A 21,667-nucleotide genomic window follows, 5' to 3' on the forward strand; every position below is an offset into this window, starting at 1 on the left:
GAGATTGCAGAGACTGTTAGTGAGACGGAGTTGTGATTGCATAAAATATATTAATTCTTTGAGGCGGATGCAGCCATTTTGTTTTGCTGGCTGGGGTACAGTCTCAAAGGATGGAGATTCAAAATGGGGGCATGAAATAGCTCATTGAGAAGATAATGAATCTTTGGAAATGCCCAAGGGGGCTGTAGAGACTTGGTTGCTGACCATTAGGATAGATGATTTTTTTAATTTATTAAGCAAATTTAAAGTTAATGCAGGAAAATTTGGCTGAATTAAAAGATGAGGTATAATGCTTATGGACAGCAGAATGGGGATGGTGGGTCGATTGTCCTACTTGGCATCTCTTTGTATTATTGTAATGCATTACTTGGCAGGAGGTTCTGCCCTCGGGAAAGAATTAAGATTAATATGAGATTTCAATATAAAGTAGATAATGGCCAATTTCTGGAGGTATCAAGAACATAATTTGCAGATGCTGCAAGAACCCCCCCCCCCCCCCCCATGTGCCCTTCAACAGACCATTGGCTGTGCAGCATTTATTTATTTTGCCAACAAAGTATTTTTCTATTGAATGCTATGCTGACAGGTTTGGGTAGAGCATTAATAAGCAAGTGGTTGGAAGGTTGTCATAAATTAACTTGGCTTTCCTTTGCCTTTTGACCTTAGGATTGCGGATCCAGATCAGCCAGTACTGTGGTTGGACCAAATGCCACCTCAAAGCCTCAGCCGTGGCTTTAATAATCATATAAACCTTATAAGGTACATCTTGATTTTGCGGAAAGAAATATGATTGAGAGAGAAATTTTGGCCAAAGAGAACCACTCTGTGCATTATGCCATGAAACTTTGTCCACCCAGGAGGTTGAGGAGATTAGATGCATGAGAACCCCACCATCTCTAAATTGCACACGATTCTTCACTGTCCCTGATCTAAATCCTGGATCTGCCTACCCTATTAGCACTGTGGGAGTAAATTCACTGTCAAGCAGAGGTGATAATCGACAACCTATTGCAACAAAGAACAGATTTGACCATTTTTGTCGGTGCTATCTTTCATGTGATGTTAAACAGGGAAAAAACCTACATAGCAGGCAAACATAACAAAGTTATGTCTGAATGTTGCCTTGGTCATGTTGCGTGCAGGCATGGGCTTCATTTAGTGGGGAGATATCAAATTGCTGTTGTTGCCTTGAAAGCACAGATCATGGAGCCTTCTATTGCTGCAGCTTTTGTGTAGGGTAATGCAGAATTTCATGATTGAAACAGTGCCAGATTATCTCCCTGTGCCCTGATAGTGTGGCTCCTAGCGCCTAAGCGACTCATTCCCATATGTACATATGTTTCTTATATGTTGATTTGTGATCAACTTGCGTGATCCTACCCGTTTAATGATGACTGCTCCTTGTTCAATGATTTCTTTGGTGGATAAACCCAATATCACCACACCACGATCTTTAAGAACAACTGGTGATGCATGCAAATGTATGGGAGCATTGTTTTCAATATGGTGCACAGGTTACAACTGTACATGTGTAGGATGGAACGGCAGATGCTGGTTTAAACTGAAGTTAGACACAAAATACTGGAGTTTAGTTTAGTTTAGAGAGATACAACACGGAAACAGGCCCTTCGGCCCACCGAGTCCGCGCTGACCAGCGATCCCCGCACATTAACACTATCCTACACACACTAGGGACAATTTACACATACACCAAGCCAACTAACCTACATACCTGTACGTCTTTGGAGTGGGAGGAAACCGAAGATCTTGGAGAAAACCCACACAGGTCATGGGGAGAATGTACAAACTCCGTACAGACAGCATCCGTAGTCGGGATCGAACCTGGGTCTCTGGCACTGTAAGCACTGTAAGGCAGCAACTCTACCGCATAGCCACCGTACTGGAATAACTCAGCGTGACAGGCAGTATCTCTGACTCTAGTTTGAAAAAGGGTCTTGACCTTAAACGTTACCCATTCTTTCTCTCCAGAGAAGCTGTTTCTCCCCCTGAGTACACTGCAGCATTTTGTGTCGATCTTCAGTTACAGATGTACATCCTATGTATCATGGCCTTGAAATGAAAAAAACACACTGCATTTCCCAAGCTCAGAATGTAGCCAGTACTTTTAAGGTATAGTTACAGTTGTAATGTTACAAATTGTCAAGAAAGCTGAAAACAAACATCTTGCAACATTGTGGGCAGTGGACAATTTTCCTCCTGCTTTAAATCTATGAGATGAAATTCCAAAACTCTCCAGTACATTGCAAAGGACAGTAAGTGAATGTGAAGGCGGTACTTTGGCATTTAATGAGTAACATGAACTATCATGTTACCTGAAGATAGAACAGTTGCCTTTCAGTTCTGAGTGATTTCCTAGTATACAGAAACCTAACAGTCCAATGTAGGCATATTGTATTCATGGTGGTTTTCTAACTTTACATAACCACAATCGAATTATCTGAAGCTCGTTGGTTGTGTAAATATTGTCTGTATATGAACATTAATATTTATTTTTTCTTTTCCCGTAGGGGTCAAATCATTAACATGCGGTACCTGGCATATTTTGACAAAATACTGAATTTTATAAAAGACAGAATACTTGTTTATCATGGGTAATTCACTTTCCTTTTATTTTGCAGAGTTAAATTAACTATCAGCATTCAAATAATTATATTAATCAAGCATTTATTTGACAAAATGGTTCACGCATGTGACCTAAAAATGATACATTCTATAGTTTACCAAAGTAGAACCACATTTTAACATTCCATCATTACGCGACAGGCACAAGCCTTACTATGGATCCATATACACACCACCCACTGTGTGAAGAAATTGTCCCTCGGGTCTCTTAAGTCTTTCCCCTCACCTTAAATCTATGTCATCTATTCAGGACTCCTTTACCCTGGAGGAAAAAGACTGACAATTCCACCTCATCCATGCCTGAATATTTTTATTACCTCTGTGAAGTCGCCCCTAAGCCGCCTCCACTCCAGCGAATAAAGCCCCAGCCTTCCATAGCCCTTCCCTATAAATTCAAGCCCGCAAGTCCAGGTAACATCCTGGTTAGTCTCTTCTACACCCTTTCCAAATGTATGTCATATTTCCTGCAGCTGGACCAGAACTGCACACCCAGTGTGGTTCCAACAGCATTTCATACAGCTGTCGCATGAAGTCTGAACTCCTGTATTCTGTACCCTTATTGATGAAGTAAAGTATGTCCCCACTCCGTCCGCCTGTGTCACCTCTTCGGGAAATTGTATACTGGTACCCATCTGACTCTGCAAGACTACGCATTTCATGGCCCTACTATTTGCTGTGAAGACCTGCCTTGGTTTGACTCGCCACAATGCATTGCCTCACTCTTGTTAAATTCCATCTGCCATTGCTTGGCACACTTCCTTACTTGATCCGGATACTTAGTAATCTTAGATAGTCTTGCTCACTGTCCACTACTACTAATTTTGGTGTCCTCCACAAATTCATAAACTATGTTAACTGTATTGTCATCCAAATCCTGAATACAGACAACAAATAACGGTGGGCCTGGCAGTCCCTGCGGCAACCCACTGGTCACAGGCCTAAAATATAAAAAACAATCATCTGCTAGCAATCTCTGCCTTCTCCCACAAAGCTAATATTTTATCCAGTTTGCGAGGTCACTCTGGATCCCAAGGGATCCAACCACTACCCTTGTTGATCCTCTTGGTGCCATCTTCAACAATATTATAAGACATGATTTCCCAGGCACAAAGTCCATGCCTATCCAAATGCTGGTAGATCCTACCCCTCAGAACAGTACTCTTGTGATTTACCTACCACTATTGATGGGCTTACTGGCCTGTAGTTCTTAAATAAAGGTACATTAACAATCCTCTAGTCTTCTAATACCTCGCCCGTGGCTAAAAATGATAGAAATATCTCTGCCAACTTTGTGCAATTTAAAACTAAATCTTTCAGGAACTCCAACTTTTGCCCCAGCATTTCTAAAGTACTTGATTATCAATTGAGCTGAAAATGCAGCAAATAGTTTTTGCATTCAAATGGAATAAGTATGCTAGTTGTGTTGTTGCATGCTTTGGAGTGTTTTCATGGGGTTTGTATTGGGTGGTTATAAGTTTGAAAGGATTTTCCCAACTGTTTCATTCATCCTTTGGATTGAAGTATATATTTTAGTCCATGATCTGTAACAAAAGAAAACAGCTTATTGCACAGAGCTACCTGTTTTAAGAAAGGAGTGTTGATGACCTATTTTATTAAGAGATGTATCCTATATCTTCCTTGCTTTGTATGCCCATTCATTGATTTTCCAGCTATGGTCATTATCTTTGGGAGCAGGAAACTTTTTTTCTATTCTTAGTGAAAACGAGCCACATTAGCCACATCACTGATCATCAGTCTGAATTGGCATTTTGTGGCCTGTTTGGCTTGGTTTAGAGTGTTGCTGTTGTCAAGCAGATCATGAAGTGGTTTCATTTCACACTGGTTGATTTATTTGGCAATGTGAAGTATCTTGCATCACACCATGTTATATACCATTTGCTGGACTAATTTCTATCTTATGGAAGAATTTTCCCCCAGAGTGTTTCTCTGCGTACTGTTGCTTTGTTTTTTTGTCCATGTTTTTTCTCCTCCTCTTGCAGCTGCCAGTGGGGGAAAGGAAGGAATGTTTATGCGCAAAGCTGACCTTTTCCTGCTTTTCAGATTTATAGTTTTATAGTTTTTAAGAATGTAGAAAATGAATAGAGGATATTAGAATAGTTGTAATCAAATAACCATTTTGAAAAAGTAACCTTTTCCTCCTCCTCTCTAGTGCAAACAATCCCAAAGGACTTTCAGAAGTGAGGACTGCCCTGGAGAAAGTAAAAAAAGTGGAAGACCTTCTCCCAATCATGAAAGTAATTTTGCTAAGGAAAATGCTTTTGCTTTAAAAATAGTTTATGCTTGAATAATCTAGAAATGTCATTAAAACGTAGCAGGCTTTGGGACTAGGCATCTTTTGATAACGATAAGTAAATGCAAAATGATTTTACTTGTACAGGTGCACAACCTTTTATCCGAAAGCCTTGGGACCAGACACTTTTCGTAAAATTCGGAATTTTTCGGCTTTCGGAATGGAAGATTTTTAGCGTAGATTTTAACGGCTGGCTCAGTGGTAGAGTGCTCAGCTCATATCCGAAAGGTCGCGAGTTTGCGCCTCGATCCCGGCAGTTACTCGATCGCGAGTTTGAGTCTTCAATGTAGTTTTTTCTTGCAGAATAGGAGAGAATAGGGAGGGTTAGGCTGGGATCATTCTCTGCGAGATCATCTTAGTGCGGGAGACAAGTGTAGGAGAGGTGTACTGACTGTGGGCAGAACTTTGGAAGTGATTGCCCACCATTCTCAAAAGCCGCTGTGTCTCCCTCCCCCTCCAACTCCAGAGGAATCCGCTCCCCGATGGGCCGCTACGGCGACAAGTTGCAGTTCGCCCACAGCCTGAGCTGCGCCACCCCAAGAACAAGACGTACCTTGCACACCATCAGCTTCTGCCCCTACGTGTTCCTCTGGAGTTGGAGCGGGGCTGGGCTGGAGTTGCTGATCTGGGATCTCCGTGCTTGCAGTGGGCCTGGGGGTCGGTGTCCCGATGAGGGGGCGCAGCTCGGGCTGTGGGCAAACTGCTACTTGTCGTCGTAGTGGTCCATCGGGGAGCGGCTTCTGGTGGTCCTGACGTCTCTCAGATCCTGTCCGGGGGATGGCCGGAGACATCAGGACCAACAGGAACCCGCTCCCCGATGGGCCGCTACAGCGACAAGTGGCAGTTCGCCCATAGCCCATGCTGCGCCCCCTCATCCGCAACCCGGGTTCCTCTGGAGTTGGAGCGGGGCTGGGCTAGAGTTGCTGCTGGCTGTGAGTCTCTGGGATCTCCGTGCTTGCAGTCGGTGTCCCGTTGGTCCTGACGTCTCCGGTGACTGGCACTGACCTGCTGGCATCGCCGACGTGAAGACAGTGCAAAGCCCCCGCGCCGGTGCAATGGGCGGGGAGCTGGAGAGGGGAGGGAAGGGGCAGAGGGGTGTAGGTGGGGTGAAACTGAAGGGAGCGACAATCTGCTGCTGCCTGCCCGCTGAGTTAAAAAGTTCCCACGCAAGACTCACGATACACTGTATATCGTGAGTCTACCGTGGGAACTTTTTAACTCAGCGGGCAGGCAGCAGCAGATTGTCAATTATTAACCCTCCCGTGCAATATACCCTCACCTTCTCTTTTATGAATGGGGATTTAGTTCCCCTTTCTTTGAGGACCGACCGGAGGTTCCGCTGTCAGCTCAGCAGGCCGCCCTCGGTGAACGTCTTCAAGGACCTTTCTTCAAGGACCGAAAAAATGTCCGCTATTCGGAGCTTTTCGTTATTTGGAACTTCGGATAAAAGGTTGTGCACCTGTATCTATTTCTATATTTTCTCTAAATGCTTTGCCCTGTTTCAATTTGAGTTACTTGCCTCGTGATGAATCCTAAAATCATAGTAAATTCACGTGTAAGAAGGAGATTATTCAGTCTACTGTATCTGTTCTGTTCCCAGCCTAATCCTACTTCCATAGTCCAACACTTCATGCAAAACATCACTATTTACAGCCAACCAGCACACCATGCTTATTAAAATTGGCTACCATTAAAGAAATAATCGATTATGCAGTTTTTGACTCTTCTTCATAGGACAACAGAAGTAGTGATTGAATATTTTAAAGGTGGAGATAGATAGACTTTTGATAAGCAAGAGGGTGAAAAGTTGTTCAGGTGGCCCGAATGCAGAACTAAAGTTACAGTCAGATCAACCATGATTTTGTTCGTAGCAGAGCAGGTATGAAAGGCTTACTCCTGCTCCTAATTTGTATATCAAATTCTTCAAGTACACATCCAAGCATTATTCAAATGTGATTATGGTGTCTGCCTCTCGCATCCGTTCAGGCAATGAGCCCAACCATGATCTGGATGAAAATAATGTTTCCACCACTCCTCATCTTTCTGCCAATTAATCTAAATCCAAGCTCCTGGAAATATATCCTTCAGGTCCCACAGAATTTTATGCACATCAGTTAAATCTTTTCTTTTCCAAAGAAAAGGGCATCTGCTTCTGTATTCTTAATGGTGTTGTACAGAATCTGGGTGTAATCTTTAAATTATCCCCTGGTAATCTTTACATTTGTTCTTTCTTTTGGAAGCAGTTCAACAGTAAAACCAGAGATGGTTTCACTGTAAACACAAAGGTGCCCAGTTTAAAATTTCATGGGAAGGAGTATGACGGATTCACCATCACAATAACTGGTGACAGGTAGGTTGACCTACACAAGTGAAATTAATAGTTTGTATGAGGTTTTTTTTTATTTTTATTCACATTTTAATCGCCCTTCAATTGGAAAGATTTGTCTGTCAAATTGAAAGCCAAAAATGGTCTTTGAAAATAAATTGGAATGAATAAATAAACTGGAGGATGACTTTTGACAAACTACATGACATATCCTCTTAAATTGTCTGGGGAATGGGTCCGAGAATAATTGACCAGATCTGGCCTGGACAAATATTGCCATTACTTTCTGTTCTCTGTGCCTGAGTGCTGGGAATTTTAACCTGGTTTCTCAGGAATGTAGGTTTCTCACATTATTAATCGGCGTGGTCAATCTCCGTACATGAAAGTTGTGGAGAACGGGAGTATTGAGCTAGAGCAGATGTGTGCGTAAATTGTTGGGACTGAGCTTCAGACGCATTTTAGGGTGTGGTGCAGAACTTACAATACAATACAATGCAATACAATATAATTTATTGTCATTTGAGCCTCAGTGAGGCTCAAACGAAATTCTGTTTCCACAGCCATACAAACAAAGACAATTTCCTAGACATACACACAATTTAATTCACACAAACATCCATCACAGTGGACCCACTGTGATGGAAGGCAAAGTCTTTTCTCTCCCCTGTTCTCCATGTCTCTCCTGATGTCCAAGCCCCAGGCGGGCGATGATAAGTCCCACGGCCATTTTAGGCCGTGCCGGGCGATTTACGGCCCCGCTCCCGGTCTAAATGTCACAATGTTGGAGCCCCCGGCGGGCGCTGGAATGTCCCACAGCCATGAAGCCGTGCTGGTCGATGTACGACCCCGCTCCAGGTCGTTCCAACCCTGGAGAAGTCGCGTTGCGGGAGCTCCGGGAAGCGGTCTCTCTCTCCCCCCGGACCCGCGAGCTCCCGATGTCCCGACAGTCCACCGGACCTGCGGCTGCGGTGCTGGAGCCTCTGAGCCCCAGGAGTCGAGTCGCAGCAGCGAGTCACCACCGCTCCCCACGCTCCGAGGCCGGCCAGCCCCACGATGGTGAGTAGTCCGCAGCTCCGCAGTCTCCCGAGCCCCCGGGTCGTTCAGGTTGGAGGCCGCTCCACGGTGCTAGGCTCCAACGACAACGGAGACCCGACAGGGAAAAAGTCGGGTCTCACGGACAGGGAAGAGGTTTTAAACAGTTTCCACCTCCCTGCCCCCCCACATATACACATTTAAAACTAGTATTTAAAAAACACCAACACTACATTTAACTAGACAAAAAATAAAAAAAGACAGACAGGCTGTAGGGGCCGCTGCAACGGGTGAGTCGCGCCGCCAACTTACTCCAAAATAGGTGTGCTACCAATTACACTGGACACATGTCCCATCACTGTGTTAAAAGCAATAACGTTTGATTCTTAAATTTTCAACCTAAAGTTGGGAAGAAGAAATTAAATAAATCGAGTGATTTCTTACCTTTCTCTGCCCTTTATGTCAGAGTGGGCAACATGCTGTTTTCAGTGGAAACGCAGACAACTGAGGAGCGGACTCAGCAGTATCATGATGAAATAGAAGCACTGTACAAGGACCTTAGCAGCAAAGGAAAAGCACTGATACTTTCCACTGAGCTTGGGGTAAGATTGGTTTACTTAAAATCACATTTTCTTCAAGCTGTACATCTAGAAGTATTACTAGTTACAATGCTCTGAAAATGGTTGGATATATATTCAAAAGATGGATAAAAAAGTATTTTTCAATCAATGGTTTGTTTGGGATTACAGAAATAACCTCAAATTCCCCAAACAATCTTCTTAAAGTGTTAAAATTGTTAAGGAGATTGAGGTAATTTTAGTCATTACAGCAGTAATTTCATTAATGTGGCAAGTCAAAGATTTATTAATGGTGATTAAGATCACCAATTGCCTGTGGTCATCTTGCAGCAAGAATGGAATCTCTGAGCATCCATTGATTCATTATTTACAACTTGTATTAGTTTGTAGAAGTCAGTCAGTAATTTTAATTTTGTTCAATATTCACTTGGAGATCATATAGAACAAATGTTTGGATATGTGGGGATGTTACTTTGAAGCCACTGTTTTGTTTTGCAAAGCAACCTACCATGGCTGTTTTAAATTGTAGATTCTAATCTATATTATATTAGTGTGTACAAAGCAGTAATAACAATTATTTGGGTGGCTGGGTTGAATCATAGTCAATGACAGAGAACTGTAGCAGTTTTGGGTAACCATATCTGAGGAAGGATGTGTTGGCATTGGAGATGGTCCAGAGGAGGTATATGAGAATGATCCCAGGGATGATTGGGTTAAAGTATGAGGAGCGCTTGATGATTCTGCACCTGTACTCGCCGGAGTTTAGTATAATGAGGAGAATCTCATTGAAACCTACCAAATAATGAAAGGCCTAGATAGTGGGTGTGGAGAGACTGTTTCCAGAAGTGGGAGAGTCTAGGACCAGAGGGCACAGCCTCGGAATAAAAGGATGTACCTTTAGATGGAGTTGAGGAGGAATTTCTTTAGCCAGAGGGTGATGAATTTGTGAAACATGTTGCCACAGATGGTGGTGGAGGCCAAGTCATTGGGTATTTGTAAAATGGAGATTAATAGGTTCTTGATTGGTAAGAGTGTCAAAGGTTAGGGGAAGGAAAACGGGGTTAAATGGGAAAGATAGATCAGCCATGATTGAATGGCGGAGCAGACATGATGGGCTGAATGGGCTACTTCTCCTATGTCTTATGAGCTTATAATAATTTCTGAATCACTCTTGAGATCCAGCAAACTCAATAGTAGCGAGAACTTGTACGTTCTCCCCATGACCTGCGTGGGTTTTTTCCAAGGTCTTCAGTTTCCTCCCACATTCCAAAGCCATTCAGGTTTGTAGGTTAATTGGCTTGGTATAATTGTAAATTGTTTCTAGTGTGTGTAGGATGGGATTAATGTGTGGGAATCGCTGGTCAGTGCGGGCACGGTGGGACGAAGGGCCTGTATCTCTAAACAAGACCTTTCAGGAGGTTTCCCATGTATTGTGACCATAAAGAATATATTGAAATAAAAAATAGGCCAATACACCATCAAAATCACACGTGGAAACCACGGTGCTTGTCACAAGAACTATGCCTTGTCTGTCTTTAAATAATTATAATGATGCAGTTTTAAGCAGTATTTCTGGTTTTGTTTTATCTTTAACAGGAAGCCGACGCAGTGTGCAACCTAATCCTTTCTTTAGTGTATTACTTTTACAATCTGATGCCTCTTTCAAGAGGATCCAGGTTAGTGGAGTATAACATTTTTACATTTTTTTGTAAAAGAGTAACGGAAAAAATGGATAAACTGAATGGGAAGTACGTTCCAAACAATTAGCTCGGCAATTTGTTTCTAAACAGAGTCATGCAGCACAGAACAGGACCTTCGGTCACCATGTTCACGCTGACCATCATCTCTTTGCTAATCCCACTTGCTAGCGCTTGGTCTATAGTCTTCTATGCCTTGATGATCCAAATGCTTATCTGGCTCCTACCTCAGTGTTGTGAGGACACATGCTTCCATCACCCCCCCCCCCCCCCCAAGCAATATATTCCAAATTCTAACTGTCCTCCAGGTGAAATTATTCCTGTCGTTTTGCCCACTTCACAATTCCCGCCACCGCCTCCTCCTTCCCTGAAGTTGCAAAAATCTTCCACCTTGGTTTCAGCAGCGCAGTGGAAAAAGCAATTGCAGACAGAAAGAGGCGGCAGTTAGTGAGAAGGGAGGGAGCTGCACGGTGAATGTGCGCACCCTGTAGGTTGCGGCGACCTGTTGACAATGCTGCCATCGAGGGGTTACAACATGAGCTGCATCGACCCGACGGTGCGGCAGCAGGTGAGAAAGGTGGTGCCGGTCTGTACCTAGTTTTAAGGTGAAACAACACCAAGTGCTGGAGTAACTCAGTGAGTCAGGCAGCATCTTAGGAGAACATTGATATGTGACATTTCATACCAGGACCCTTCAGACTGATTCAGTTGTTTTGTGCATTAACAAGCAACTGCAATTCTCTGAAAGAAGAACCTGAGACCCGTCCGGACAAGTCCCTGATATTTTATGTCGAACCCTGCAGAGTTATATTATGCTGTAAAATGTGTTGAATTCTGCTGTGTTCTAATGACATTGTGCTTTATTTTCCAGCGTAGTAGCATATTCAGTCATTATGGGAGCCCTAATGGCCAGTGGAAAGGAGATCACAGGGAAAATCCCCAAAGGAAAGGTAAGCTGAATGTGCTATAATAAATTAATTAATTGTGGGCCTTTTCTCTACATTGTGCTTAGCCTGGAGGTTAAAAGACTCTTGGATTTATGTGCAATTAATTTCAAAATATACTTTAGCCATAATTATCTTAATGTAGACACAAGGAACTGCAGATTCTTGTTTACAAAGTAAAACGCAAAATGCTGGAATAATTCAGCAGGTCAGGCAGGATATGTGGAGAACATGGAAAGGCAATGTTTTAGGCCTGGTCACTTGTTCAGTCTGAAGAAGGGTCCCAACCTGAGACATCGCCTATCCATGTTCTCCAGAGATGCTGCCCGACCTGCTGTGTTACTCCACCACTTTGTGACCATATTTATCCTTTTGTTTGGGATATATGGACTTTAGCAAGGCCTTTGAAAAGGTCTCGCATGATAGGCTCGTCTGGAAGGTTAAAATGCATGGAATCCAAGGTGATCTAACTTAATTGGATTCAAAATTGGTGTGGAGGAAGGAGTCAAAGGATATTTGTGGACAGTTTTTTGGAGGCCTGTGACCAATGGAGTGCCCCAAGGGTAGATGCTATTATTTGACAATAGACAATAGGTGCAGGAGTAGGCCATTCGGCCCTTCGAGCCAACACCGCCATTCAATGTAATCATGGCTGATCATCCACAATCAGTACCCCGTTCCTGCTTTCTCCACATATCCCTTGACTCTGCTATGTTTAAGAGCTCTATCTAACTCTCTCTTGAAAGCATCCAGAGAACCGGTCTCCACCACCCTCTGAGGCAGAGAATTCCACAGACTCACAACTCTCTGTGTGAAAAAGTATTTCCTCATCTCCGTTCTAAATGGTTTACTCCTTATTCTTAAACTGTGGCCCCTGGTTCTGGACTCCCCCAACATCGGGAACATGTTTCCCGTTAATTTACATTAACGATTTGAATGACAATGTAACATTAACATTGTTAGTAAATTTATAGATGACGCCAAAATTGATAATGTAGTAGACAGTGAGGAAGGCTGTCCAAATTTACTACAGGATCTAGATCAGTTGGGAAGGTGTGCCAAGGACTGTCAAATGGAATATACAGTGCATTCAGAAAGTATTCAGACCCCTTCACTTTTCCACATTTTGTTACATTACAGCGTTATTTTAAAATGGATGAAATTCCTTTTTTTTATAATCTATCTACACACAATACCCTTAGAATGAAGAAGCAAAATCAGGTGTTTAAAATGTTTTGCAAAGTAATTAAAAATAAATAACTGAAATATCACATTTACATAGACCCTTTGCTATGACACTCAAAATTGAACTTGGGTTCATCCTGTTTCCATTGATTATCTTTTCTACAACTTGATTGGAGTCCACCAATGGTAAATTAAATTGATTGGACATGATTTGGAAAGGCACACACCTGTCTAAGGTCCCACAGTTGGCAGTGCCTGTCAGAGCAAAAACCAAGCCATGAAGACGAAGGAATTGTCCGGAGACCTCCGAGACAGGATTGAGTCGAACCACAGATCTGGGGAAGGGTATAAAACAATTTCTGCAGCATTGCAGGTCCTGAAGAGCACAGTGGCCTCCGTCATTCTTAAATGGAAGAACTTTGAAACCACCAGGACTCTTCACAGAGCTGGCCGCCCAGCCGAACTGAGCAATTGGGAGAGAAGGGCCTTGGTTGGGGAGGTGACCAAGAATCCGATTGTCATTCTGACAGAGTTCCAGAGTTCCTCTGTTAGAGATGGGAGAACCTTTCAGAAGGACAACTATATATGCAGCATTTATGGTAGAGTGGCCAGACGGAAGCCTGCTTGGAGTTTGCCAAAAGGCATGAGAAAGAAGATTCTCTGGTCTGATGAAACCAAGATTGAACTCTTTGGCCTGAATGCCAAGCGTCACGTCTGGAGGAAACCAGGCACCGCTTATCACCTGGCTAACACCATACCTACGGTGAAGCATGGTGGTGGCAGCATCATGCTGTGGGGATGTTTTTCAGCGGCAGGAACTGAGAGACTAGTCAGGATCGAGGGAGAGATGAACAGAGCAAAGTACTGAGAGATCTTTGATGAAAACCTGCTCCAGAGCATTCTGGACCTCAGACTGCAGCAGAGGTTCACCTTCCAACAGGATAATGAGCCTAAGCACACAGCCAAGACAACGCAGGAGTAGCTTTGTGACAGATCTGTGAATGTCCTTGAGTGGCCCAGCCAGAGCCCGGACTTGAACCCGATCAAACATCTTTGGAGGGACCTGAAAATAGCTGTGCATCGACGCTCCCCATCCAACCTGACAGAGCTTGAGAGGATCTGCAGAGAAGAATGGGAGAAATTACTCAAATACAGGTGTGCCAAGCTTGTACCCTAGAAGACTTGAGGCTGTAATCGCTGCCAAAGGTGCCTCAAGAAAGTACTGAGTAAAGAGTCTGAATACTTATGTAAATGTGATATTTCAGTTATTTCTTTTTAATTACTTTGCAAAAATTTCTAAACACCTGTTTTTGCTTTTTTATTATGGGGTATTGTGGGTAGATTGATGAAAAAAAATAAATAGAATGTGATCATTTTAGAATAAGGCTGTAATGTAACAAAATGTGGAAAAAGTGAAGGGGTCTGAATACTTTCTGAATGCACTGTAACTCTGACATGTTGTATTTTGTATGTCAAACCAGGGCTGGATTTGAACAGAAATCTTGGGGGGGAAGGTGCATGGTTTCCTGCAAGTGGCGAGTCTGATGAACAGTGTGGCAAGGAACACATTTGGCATGCGTACCTTCTTTGGGAAGAGTATTGAGTACAAATGTAGGGACATCATGATGCAATTGTACATGTCGTTGTGAGACAACACTAGGAGTACTGTGTGCAGTATGGCAAGGATATCGTTGTTGGAAAGTGCAAAAGATATTTGCCATTATATTGAATTATAGAGAGAGGTTGGATAGGCTGGAACATTTTTTTTGGAGTGTAGACGGCTGAGGGGTGACGTTATTGAAGTTTACAAGATCATGAAGGGTATGGATAAAGTGAACACACACACACACACACACACACACACACAGTCTTTTTTTCCCAGGGGAGATGATTCTAAAGCTTGAGCGCATGGACTTAAGATGAGGGGGAAAAGATTTAAGAGGGACATTAGGGACAACTTTTTCACTCAGGACTGTATCTAGAATGAGCTGTCAGAGGACGCTATGGAACCGGATTCAATTAATACTTTAAAGGACATTTGGAAGATGTATAAATAGGAAGGGTTTTGAGGTCTGTGGGACAAATGCAGGCAAAAGACAATTTGGTAGGCATACTGGACTAGTCCCATTTGCCTGAATTTGGCCCACATAGATTGGATGGGCAGAAGAGAATAGTGGATTGAAGTAGTAACACACTGCTCTGGTGTTAGACTGCTCGACCATTTTCAGTGATAATGCAACTCTGCGAACTGCCGGGGTATCACCCATTGAACAGAAAGCAAATTTTTTATCTCAATTGGGTCCTGCTTTTTGTCTTGCCCTTCTTCACATGGAAACGCTTCAGCATCGAGGTGAACAGCAGCTGAACTGGCAAATAATTGACCGCCACTGTATGCTGAAATATCTGACAATGATCTTAACCTTCAGTCATCATGAAGACCGGGAGAATTGTAGAAGAATTGTCATGAAGAATTGATCAGCCATGATCATATTGAATGGCGGTGCAGGCTCGAAGGGCCGAATGGCCTACTCCTGCACCTAATTTCTATGTTTCTATGTAATATCTTACATTATGTACAAGGTTCACCAAAGAGCTGTCTAAAGGACTTTGAATGGCCTGAGCTATAGGGAAATATTTAAGAGTTAATTCCTTGGAGCGCAAGAATCTGAGGGATGATCTTATAGAGGTGTCTAAAATCATGTGGGAAATAGATTGGGTGAATGCGCAGACTCTTCCCAGAGTAGGGGAATCAACAACCAGAGGGTGTAGTTTTAAGGTAAGAGGGGCAAGATTTAATAGGAACTTCAGGGGCATCTTTTTCTCTCAGAGGGTGGTGGGTATATGGAACAAGCTGCCAGAGGAGCTAGTTGAGGTGGGTACTATAACAGCATTTAAAAGACACTTGGGTAGGTGAATTAGAAATATTTAGAGGGATATGGGCCAGATGTGGACAAATGGGATTGGCTTAGACGGGTTCAAAGCAGCCCATCCATATTTGGGCAACTAGGCATGGGTTAAACATTTGACCTTTATTTTAATCATTCCTTGTTGGATAAATGTATTAAATGTTAATTTTAAACATTGTTTCATATTTTTCAGTTAGTAGATTTTGAAGCGATGACAACACCAAGCCCAGAGGCATTCAGTAAAATAGGAAAAAGCTGGATGAACTTGAAAAGGTGGGGAATTTAGGATTAAACATTAGATTCTTCGGTTGAATAGCAACGGCTCCAATCAAAATAAATCAACAGGTTAATCCTGTCCAATGTTTGGTACAATTTGCAACCATACAGTCCATTAACACAGAATAACTTGTACCAACTCTCACTATGTAGTTTTGGGTGGATGGGTGGGTGGAACGGTTTGTTAATTGTGCCATCTAGTAATAAATGAGCACTCATTTCTTTTCATAATATATGAATACAATTGTAGTCGTTTTGTAAATATTTCCTCGTCTCTTTAATATTCATGTTTTTCAATGATTTGGTAAGAATTGTTTGCTGGTGCACAGAATAATTGAATGTAATCTTTGTATAACTGAATACTACAAATACCAAAGGAGATGAATCATCACTGGTTCACTGAGAAAGCTGATGCTTGAGTGGTTACTAGATTTTTGAAAGAAAATGCATTCTCAATTTTGAATTGTTTTAAACATAAATGAAATTACTGATGCAATAAATAATATTATTGCTTATTTTATTATTTTTCCCTTTAGCTTGCCGGCATCATACTCCAGTCTTCCAGCTGTATTGGATACTTTTCCAACAAAAAGAACAATGATAGAAGCACTTAACACGGACACATCTTCTCATTGTCCCAAAAACTCATAGGAATGTCTGAAGACTGAGCAAAGTGCAGGCTGAGCTTCACATTAAGTTATTTTTATAATTAAAAAAAAAAAAAAAGATGTAAACGAATGAGGTCCATTTTGATTTTTTGGTACTTTTTAATACTGCTTAATTTAATATTTGGAAAAGACAAACCTCAGAATTTCATTATATAAAAGAATGGGTGTTGATCATTCCTTACTAAGATATAGAAGGGTACAGTACTTAAAGAACGTGTTGACAACATAAAGAGACTACTACCTATATGAAATGCAAGCAATTTTCTTGGCGAACAAACTACTGTAAATTATTTTTCAATCTGGCCCTTTCAAACACAAACATTGATTAACTACATCATGTATAGTGCTGCAAGAATTATCAAATGTGTTTCCACATATATCTCTTCCTACTTTGCTTGGCTAATAAATGTTCCCTAAAGCAGCTGTAGATTTAGTGGATGAGATACTGGCTTGGTTTATTGCTTTTTGGTGGTTTGGCTTTAGCAGACCATCATAATTTGTAGGGGTATTGTGAAGTTGCTGGATCTGTAACTTAAATTATTTTCAATTTATCTTCTTTAGGGGCCTCTAGTTAAAACAGCTCAGCAAATAAATTAGGGTGTAAGAGTTTCATAAAAAATACTGTTGGAGCTTCAAAGCTGCCGTGCCTATGGTACATCTTAGTCAGGAATACCTCCATTAATATAGATTTATTTTGGGGTTACAATTTCTGTTCAACCCCTGCCTGGTTGAAGGCTAAACAAAGGGGTTAAAGTCTTCAGCTTTGTAGGAACAGCAACTGGAAACTGGGACATGTTTACTTAGAAAAGTGCAATGTGTTTACTGCAAAGCAAACATTTTTGAAATATCTGAGCCTTTATCAACATGTATATTTTCATTTAAAGAAATTATTTTATTTGAATTCCTGGTTGTTTGACATTTGGTTTAGTTGCTTGTACACCATTTTTAAATGCATTTTGTCTTAAATTATGTGCTTCAATAAAGGGGAACTGTACCTACCCCATAGAACAAAATTTTCTGTATTGTCCAACCATCTTCCATGGCATCGATCTTCCACTGACACAAATTCATTTTTGTGCTTTTCTCAATGCCACTGTGATTCTGTTTTAAATTTGCACTATTATTTTCTTACTGTGTTTTGCCGAAACCTAATTACAAATATGCTTTTCTTCTACGTTATGGTAGAACTACCAGTGGTATTCTGTATGTGCTTTGTTTACTTAAAATTCTATGTTCATGTTATCAACATTTTCTAAGGGATCAGTTTTGTCTTATTAAATATGCTTTCAATCTGGAGTTGCTTTTTACATAGTCTCTAAGGTTTTGACGAATGTTGAGTGATGGATAATGAGCTGTTGCAACGAGGATAGTAGCTGATTAAATAGCTTCTCTCTGCACCTCTTTCTGTACCGCTGCTGGCTTTTGACATTTGTTTCATCATTTTAATATAAATGCAAAACATTGGAGCATTTCATTGTTGATCATTTAGGTGGTTTAATCAATTTTCATAATGTTGATGTGGTAGGTACGGCCAGCATTTATTGCATAATGATCCATGATAATCTACTGGTGAGTCATGTTCATTAACAATCATAGTCTTCCAAGAGAATATAGTCCCACAATGATGTGGGCACTGATTATGAAGGACTAGTTACATATTTCCACGTCAGGATGATGTGTCATCTGGAGGGGAACAAGCGGGCGGTGATGTTCTCATGCATCTGTTGCCCATGTACCTGATGGCTGTGATTGCAGTTTGAGACCTGCTGTTGGAGTAGCCTGGACAAGTAACTAACTACAGTGCATTTTTTAGATGATAGTGTCTGTAGTCGTCGCAGACTGTTGGTGAAGCGGATGAATCTTTAGGGTGGTGGATGGGGTACCAATCAAGCAGACTATTTAGTCATGGATGGTGCAGGGCACATTGGGTGTTTTTAGAGCTGCTCGTGTCCAAGCAAGTAGTGGATATTTCCTTACGATACTGACTTACTTTAGAGATGATGGAGAGACTTTGGGGTATGGGAAGGTAAGTCATTTGCCTGGGAATAACTTGACCTCAGACCTGCGTCTTGTAGCAACAATATTTATTTGGCTGGTCCAGTTGAGTTCGAGTTTATAGTGACCTACAGGACATTTGGCAATAGAAATTACATTGAACTTCAAAGGTAAGTGGTTAGATTTTACTGTTGGAAATGGTCATTCCCTGCACTTCCTGTGAATGTCTCTTGCTGGTTATCTGCCCATGCGTGAACGTGCATCTAGGTCTTGCTACATACAAATTTCAGCACAAGGCATTTGGCGAGATTTTTGCTTGCATGCTCATGGTAGTCTTAAAATTAATTTTCTTGACTACTCCCAATGTGTTGAGTTCGTTATACAGAGGAACTCTTACCAGATAGAGGTGAGAATGTGGAATTGCTGACCACAAGGATCAGCACAGGGTCATATGAATGCATTTGAGGCGAATACAGATGAACATGAGTCAAAGTATTGCTGATATAAGGCGCAAGTTTTGAATGAAGCATAATAATGGAATGCTGGGGAGTGGGTGGGATCTTGAAAGGACCTAAACACTGGGCAAAGGGCATAAGATTTAGAGCTCTAAGGAGGATCCTCATCTAGAGAATGGCGAGTAACTGGAATGTGTTGCCTGAGAATGGTGGAAGCAAAATCACAAACAGCATTAAGTAATATCGAGATGACTATTTGAATTTGTTACATATTGAAGACTACAGGTCAAGTGTTGGAAGATGGGATCATTGGGAAGATGGCTATTCACTGGTTACCATCGACATGGTTTGGCAGAATGACTACGATTCTAACTAAAAGTATAGAATTTGCTTCATGCTGATTGACCAGGAAATGTCAGATGGTGGCTCACAGTGAAAGTGGTTTGAAGTTCCATTTGTGAATTAGCTGATGTGGGATTTGTTTGCACAGAATCTTCAACTGCCTTCATGAGTTCTGCTGTCACTGCATAATGTGAGTCCCTTCAGTTTTAAAAGGCATCAACATTGATCAAGCTTCTCACCTTTCAGTTTCTGCAAGTTGCAATCAATCAACCAACTTGCTGAGATAACCCTTGGGAATGGAGCTGTGCTGCTGATTGGAACAACGGAGTAGACTGTATGGGCCAAATGGCCTAATTCTGATCCTATAACTTATGAACTTGGACAATGCAAATGTTGTCTGCACTCACCAATTAACCAATTATTTGTCATAGAATCAAGTCAAGTCAAGTTTATTCGTCACATACACATTCGAGATGTGCAGTGAAATTAAAAGTGGCAATGCTCGCAGACTTTGTGCAAAAAGACAAACAACCAAACAAACTACAAATTCAAAATAAATTGCTTGAAATTCTCAGCATATGTGAGTTCATATTTTAGATAAATGATCATTCATAAAGCAAACCAGACATGTGCCATTGCTTAGTTTATTTTATTGGCATAAGTACCAATATACAGTGAAAAGCTTTTGTTGCATGCTAAGCAGTCAGCAGAAAGACAATACATGATTACAATTGAGCTACGCGCAGTGTATAGATACAAGATAAAGGGAATAACGTGAATAATGTTTAGTGCAAGATAAAGCCCAGTAAAGCCTGATCAAATATAGTCCGAGAGTTCCAATGAGATAGATAGCAGCTCAGGACTGCTTTATAATTGTTGGTAGGATGGTTCTATTGCCTGATAACAGTTGGGAAGAAACTGTCCCTGAAGCTGGAGGTGTGCGTTTTCACACCTCTATATATTTTGCCTGATGGGAAGAGGGAGTGGCTGGGGTGTGACTGGTCCTTTGTAGAGATATGAAGAGGACATAACAAATATGTTTTAAATTACTGTACCCGTCAAAAAGATCAGCATGAACATGGTGGGCTGAAGGATCTGTTTGTACTGTACAAGTCTATGACCATGCTGATTAATGTCAATATAAATGCACAAATTTTGTTTGTCCTACCTACCTATCCTGAACAGGATATTGTGTACAAATTGAAATCTCGTTCACCTGCTGCACTTGTCCTTGAGAATGAAGATCATGGGTTTACAAAGTGCAGTCAAAAAAAGCCTTGTGAAGTTGCTGCAATTGTGAATAACAGACTGTGAATATGGTGTTTGTATTAGAGATGTCGTTCAAATTGGCTGCTTTGTCTTCGATCTGAATTTGAGTAAATTGGAATGGTTGAATGCAAGATTTTGTGATGGGGTGCTTGCGTAGATTGAATGTGATTGTATGTTTACAGATACTGCATCCTTGTCCCATGTATGCCTAAGCCAGGTTCTAGCAGCATTGCAAATGTGAACTCCTGTGAGTTGTCCATTTTTGCTACAATTCTGGTCGTCAGGAAAGGATAACTGAATCAATATGAGTAGAGCTCAAAAATAAAAAAACTGCAATTGCTCTAATGGGATTATACCATAACACCCCTAAAGGCCAGTGGGAGATGGGGGAACAGTATGTAGACAAATTACTGATACAATTTGGGACTAACTTAGTAAAAGGCTTGGATTAGGGCAGAATTTGTTATGTGCATCCAAGAGGGTTTCCTGAAATAGTGTGAATAATCCAACATGGGTAGGACCAAAGATCTTATAGCTCCGCTATAAGATCTTTGGGTAGGACCATACTGGGCCTTGAATGGTAACAATAGCCTGGTTTCAATGGAAGAGTATTTTACTAACTGATCACAACTCCATAACATTTAAGTTATATGGATAAATTTGGACCTTAGGGGAAGGTCCTAAATTGAGGTAAGGAAGATTACAGGCATCATTAGGCAGGAGTTATAGAGTAAATTGGGAGCAATTGTTATTGGGCAAGTCCACACCTGACATGTGGGAATTGTTTAAAGGTCATCTGAAGAAAGTTTATGACCAGCATGCTCCAGTGAGAAGGAAGACAAGGAGAGCAAAGTAACGGAAACTGCGTTTGACCTAAAGTTTGTAAATTGGTTTAAAATGAAAAGAATTCCATATATATATATATATATATATATATAGTATAGAAAAATTAAATCAGATGGCGCTTTGCAGAATATAAAGTGGAATTTGGAATTTTTGTGACTGTCCACAACAGCTCATGTCTTATAAACTTGATTGAA

General features: G+C 41.4%; 1 protein-coding gene across 2 annotated transcripts in view; it reads left to right on the top strand.

The window, feature by feature from the left end:
• The window catches only part of ttc13 (tetratricopeptide repeat domain 13), a 54,380-nt gene extending 36,518 nt beyond the window's left edge, over positions 1-17,862 (top strand). Inside the window, exons 15-23 of one of the 2 annotated variants that reach the window (XM_033025898.1) lie at positions 667-759; positions 2,529-2,612; positions 4,814-4,898; positions 7,198-7,304; positions 8,779-8,914; positions 10,487-10,566; positions 11,459-11,537; positions 15,816-15,895; positions 16,435-17,862. In XM_033025898.1, the coding sequence (XP_032881789.1) occupies positions 667-759; positions 2,529-2,612; positions 4,814-4,898; positions 7,198-7,304; positions 8,779-8,914; positions 10,487-10,566; positions 11,459-11,537; positions 15,816-15,895; positions 16,435-16,549 (859 nt within the window). In that variant the 3' untranslated portion in view covers positions 16,550-17,862. Of the gene's footprint in view, positions 1-666; positions 760-2,528; positions 2,613-4,813; positions 4,899-7,194; positions 7,305-8,778; positions 8,915-10,486; positions 10,567-11,458; positions 11,538-15,815; positions 15,896-16,434 lie in introns of both variants that reach the window. The other variant, XM_033025897.1, reaches the window with a different exon arrangement.
• The last annotated feature ends 3,805 nt before the right edge of the window (positions 17,863-21,667 follow it).

The sequence above is a fragment of the Amblyraja radiata genome, chromosome 8 (genome assembly GCF_010909765.2).
Source record: "Amblyraja radiata isolate CabotCenter1 chromosome 8, sAmbRad1.1.pri, whole genome shotgun sequence".
Taxonomy (NCBI): Eukaryota; Metazoa; Chordata; class Chondrichthyes; order Rajiformes; family Rajidae; genus Amblyraja; species Amblyraja radiata.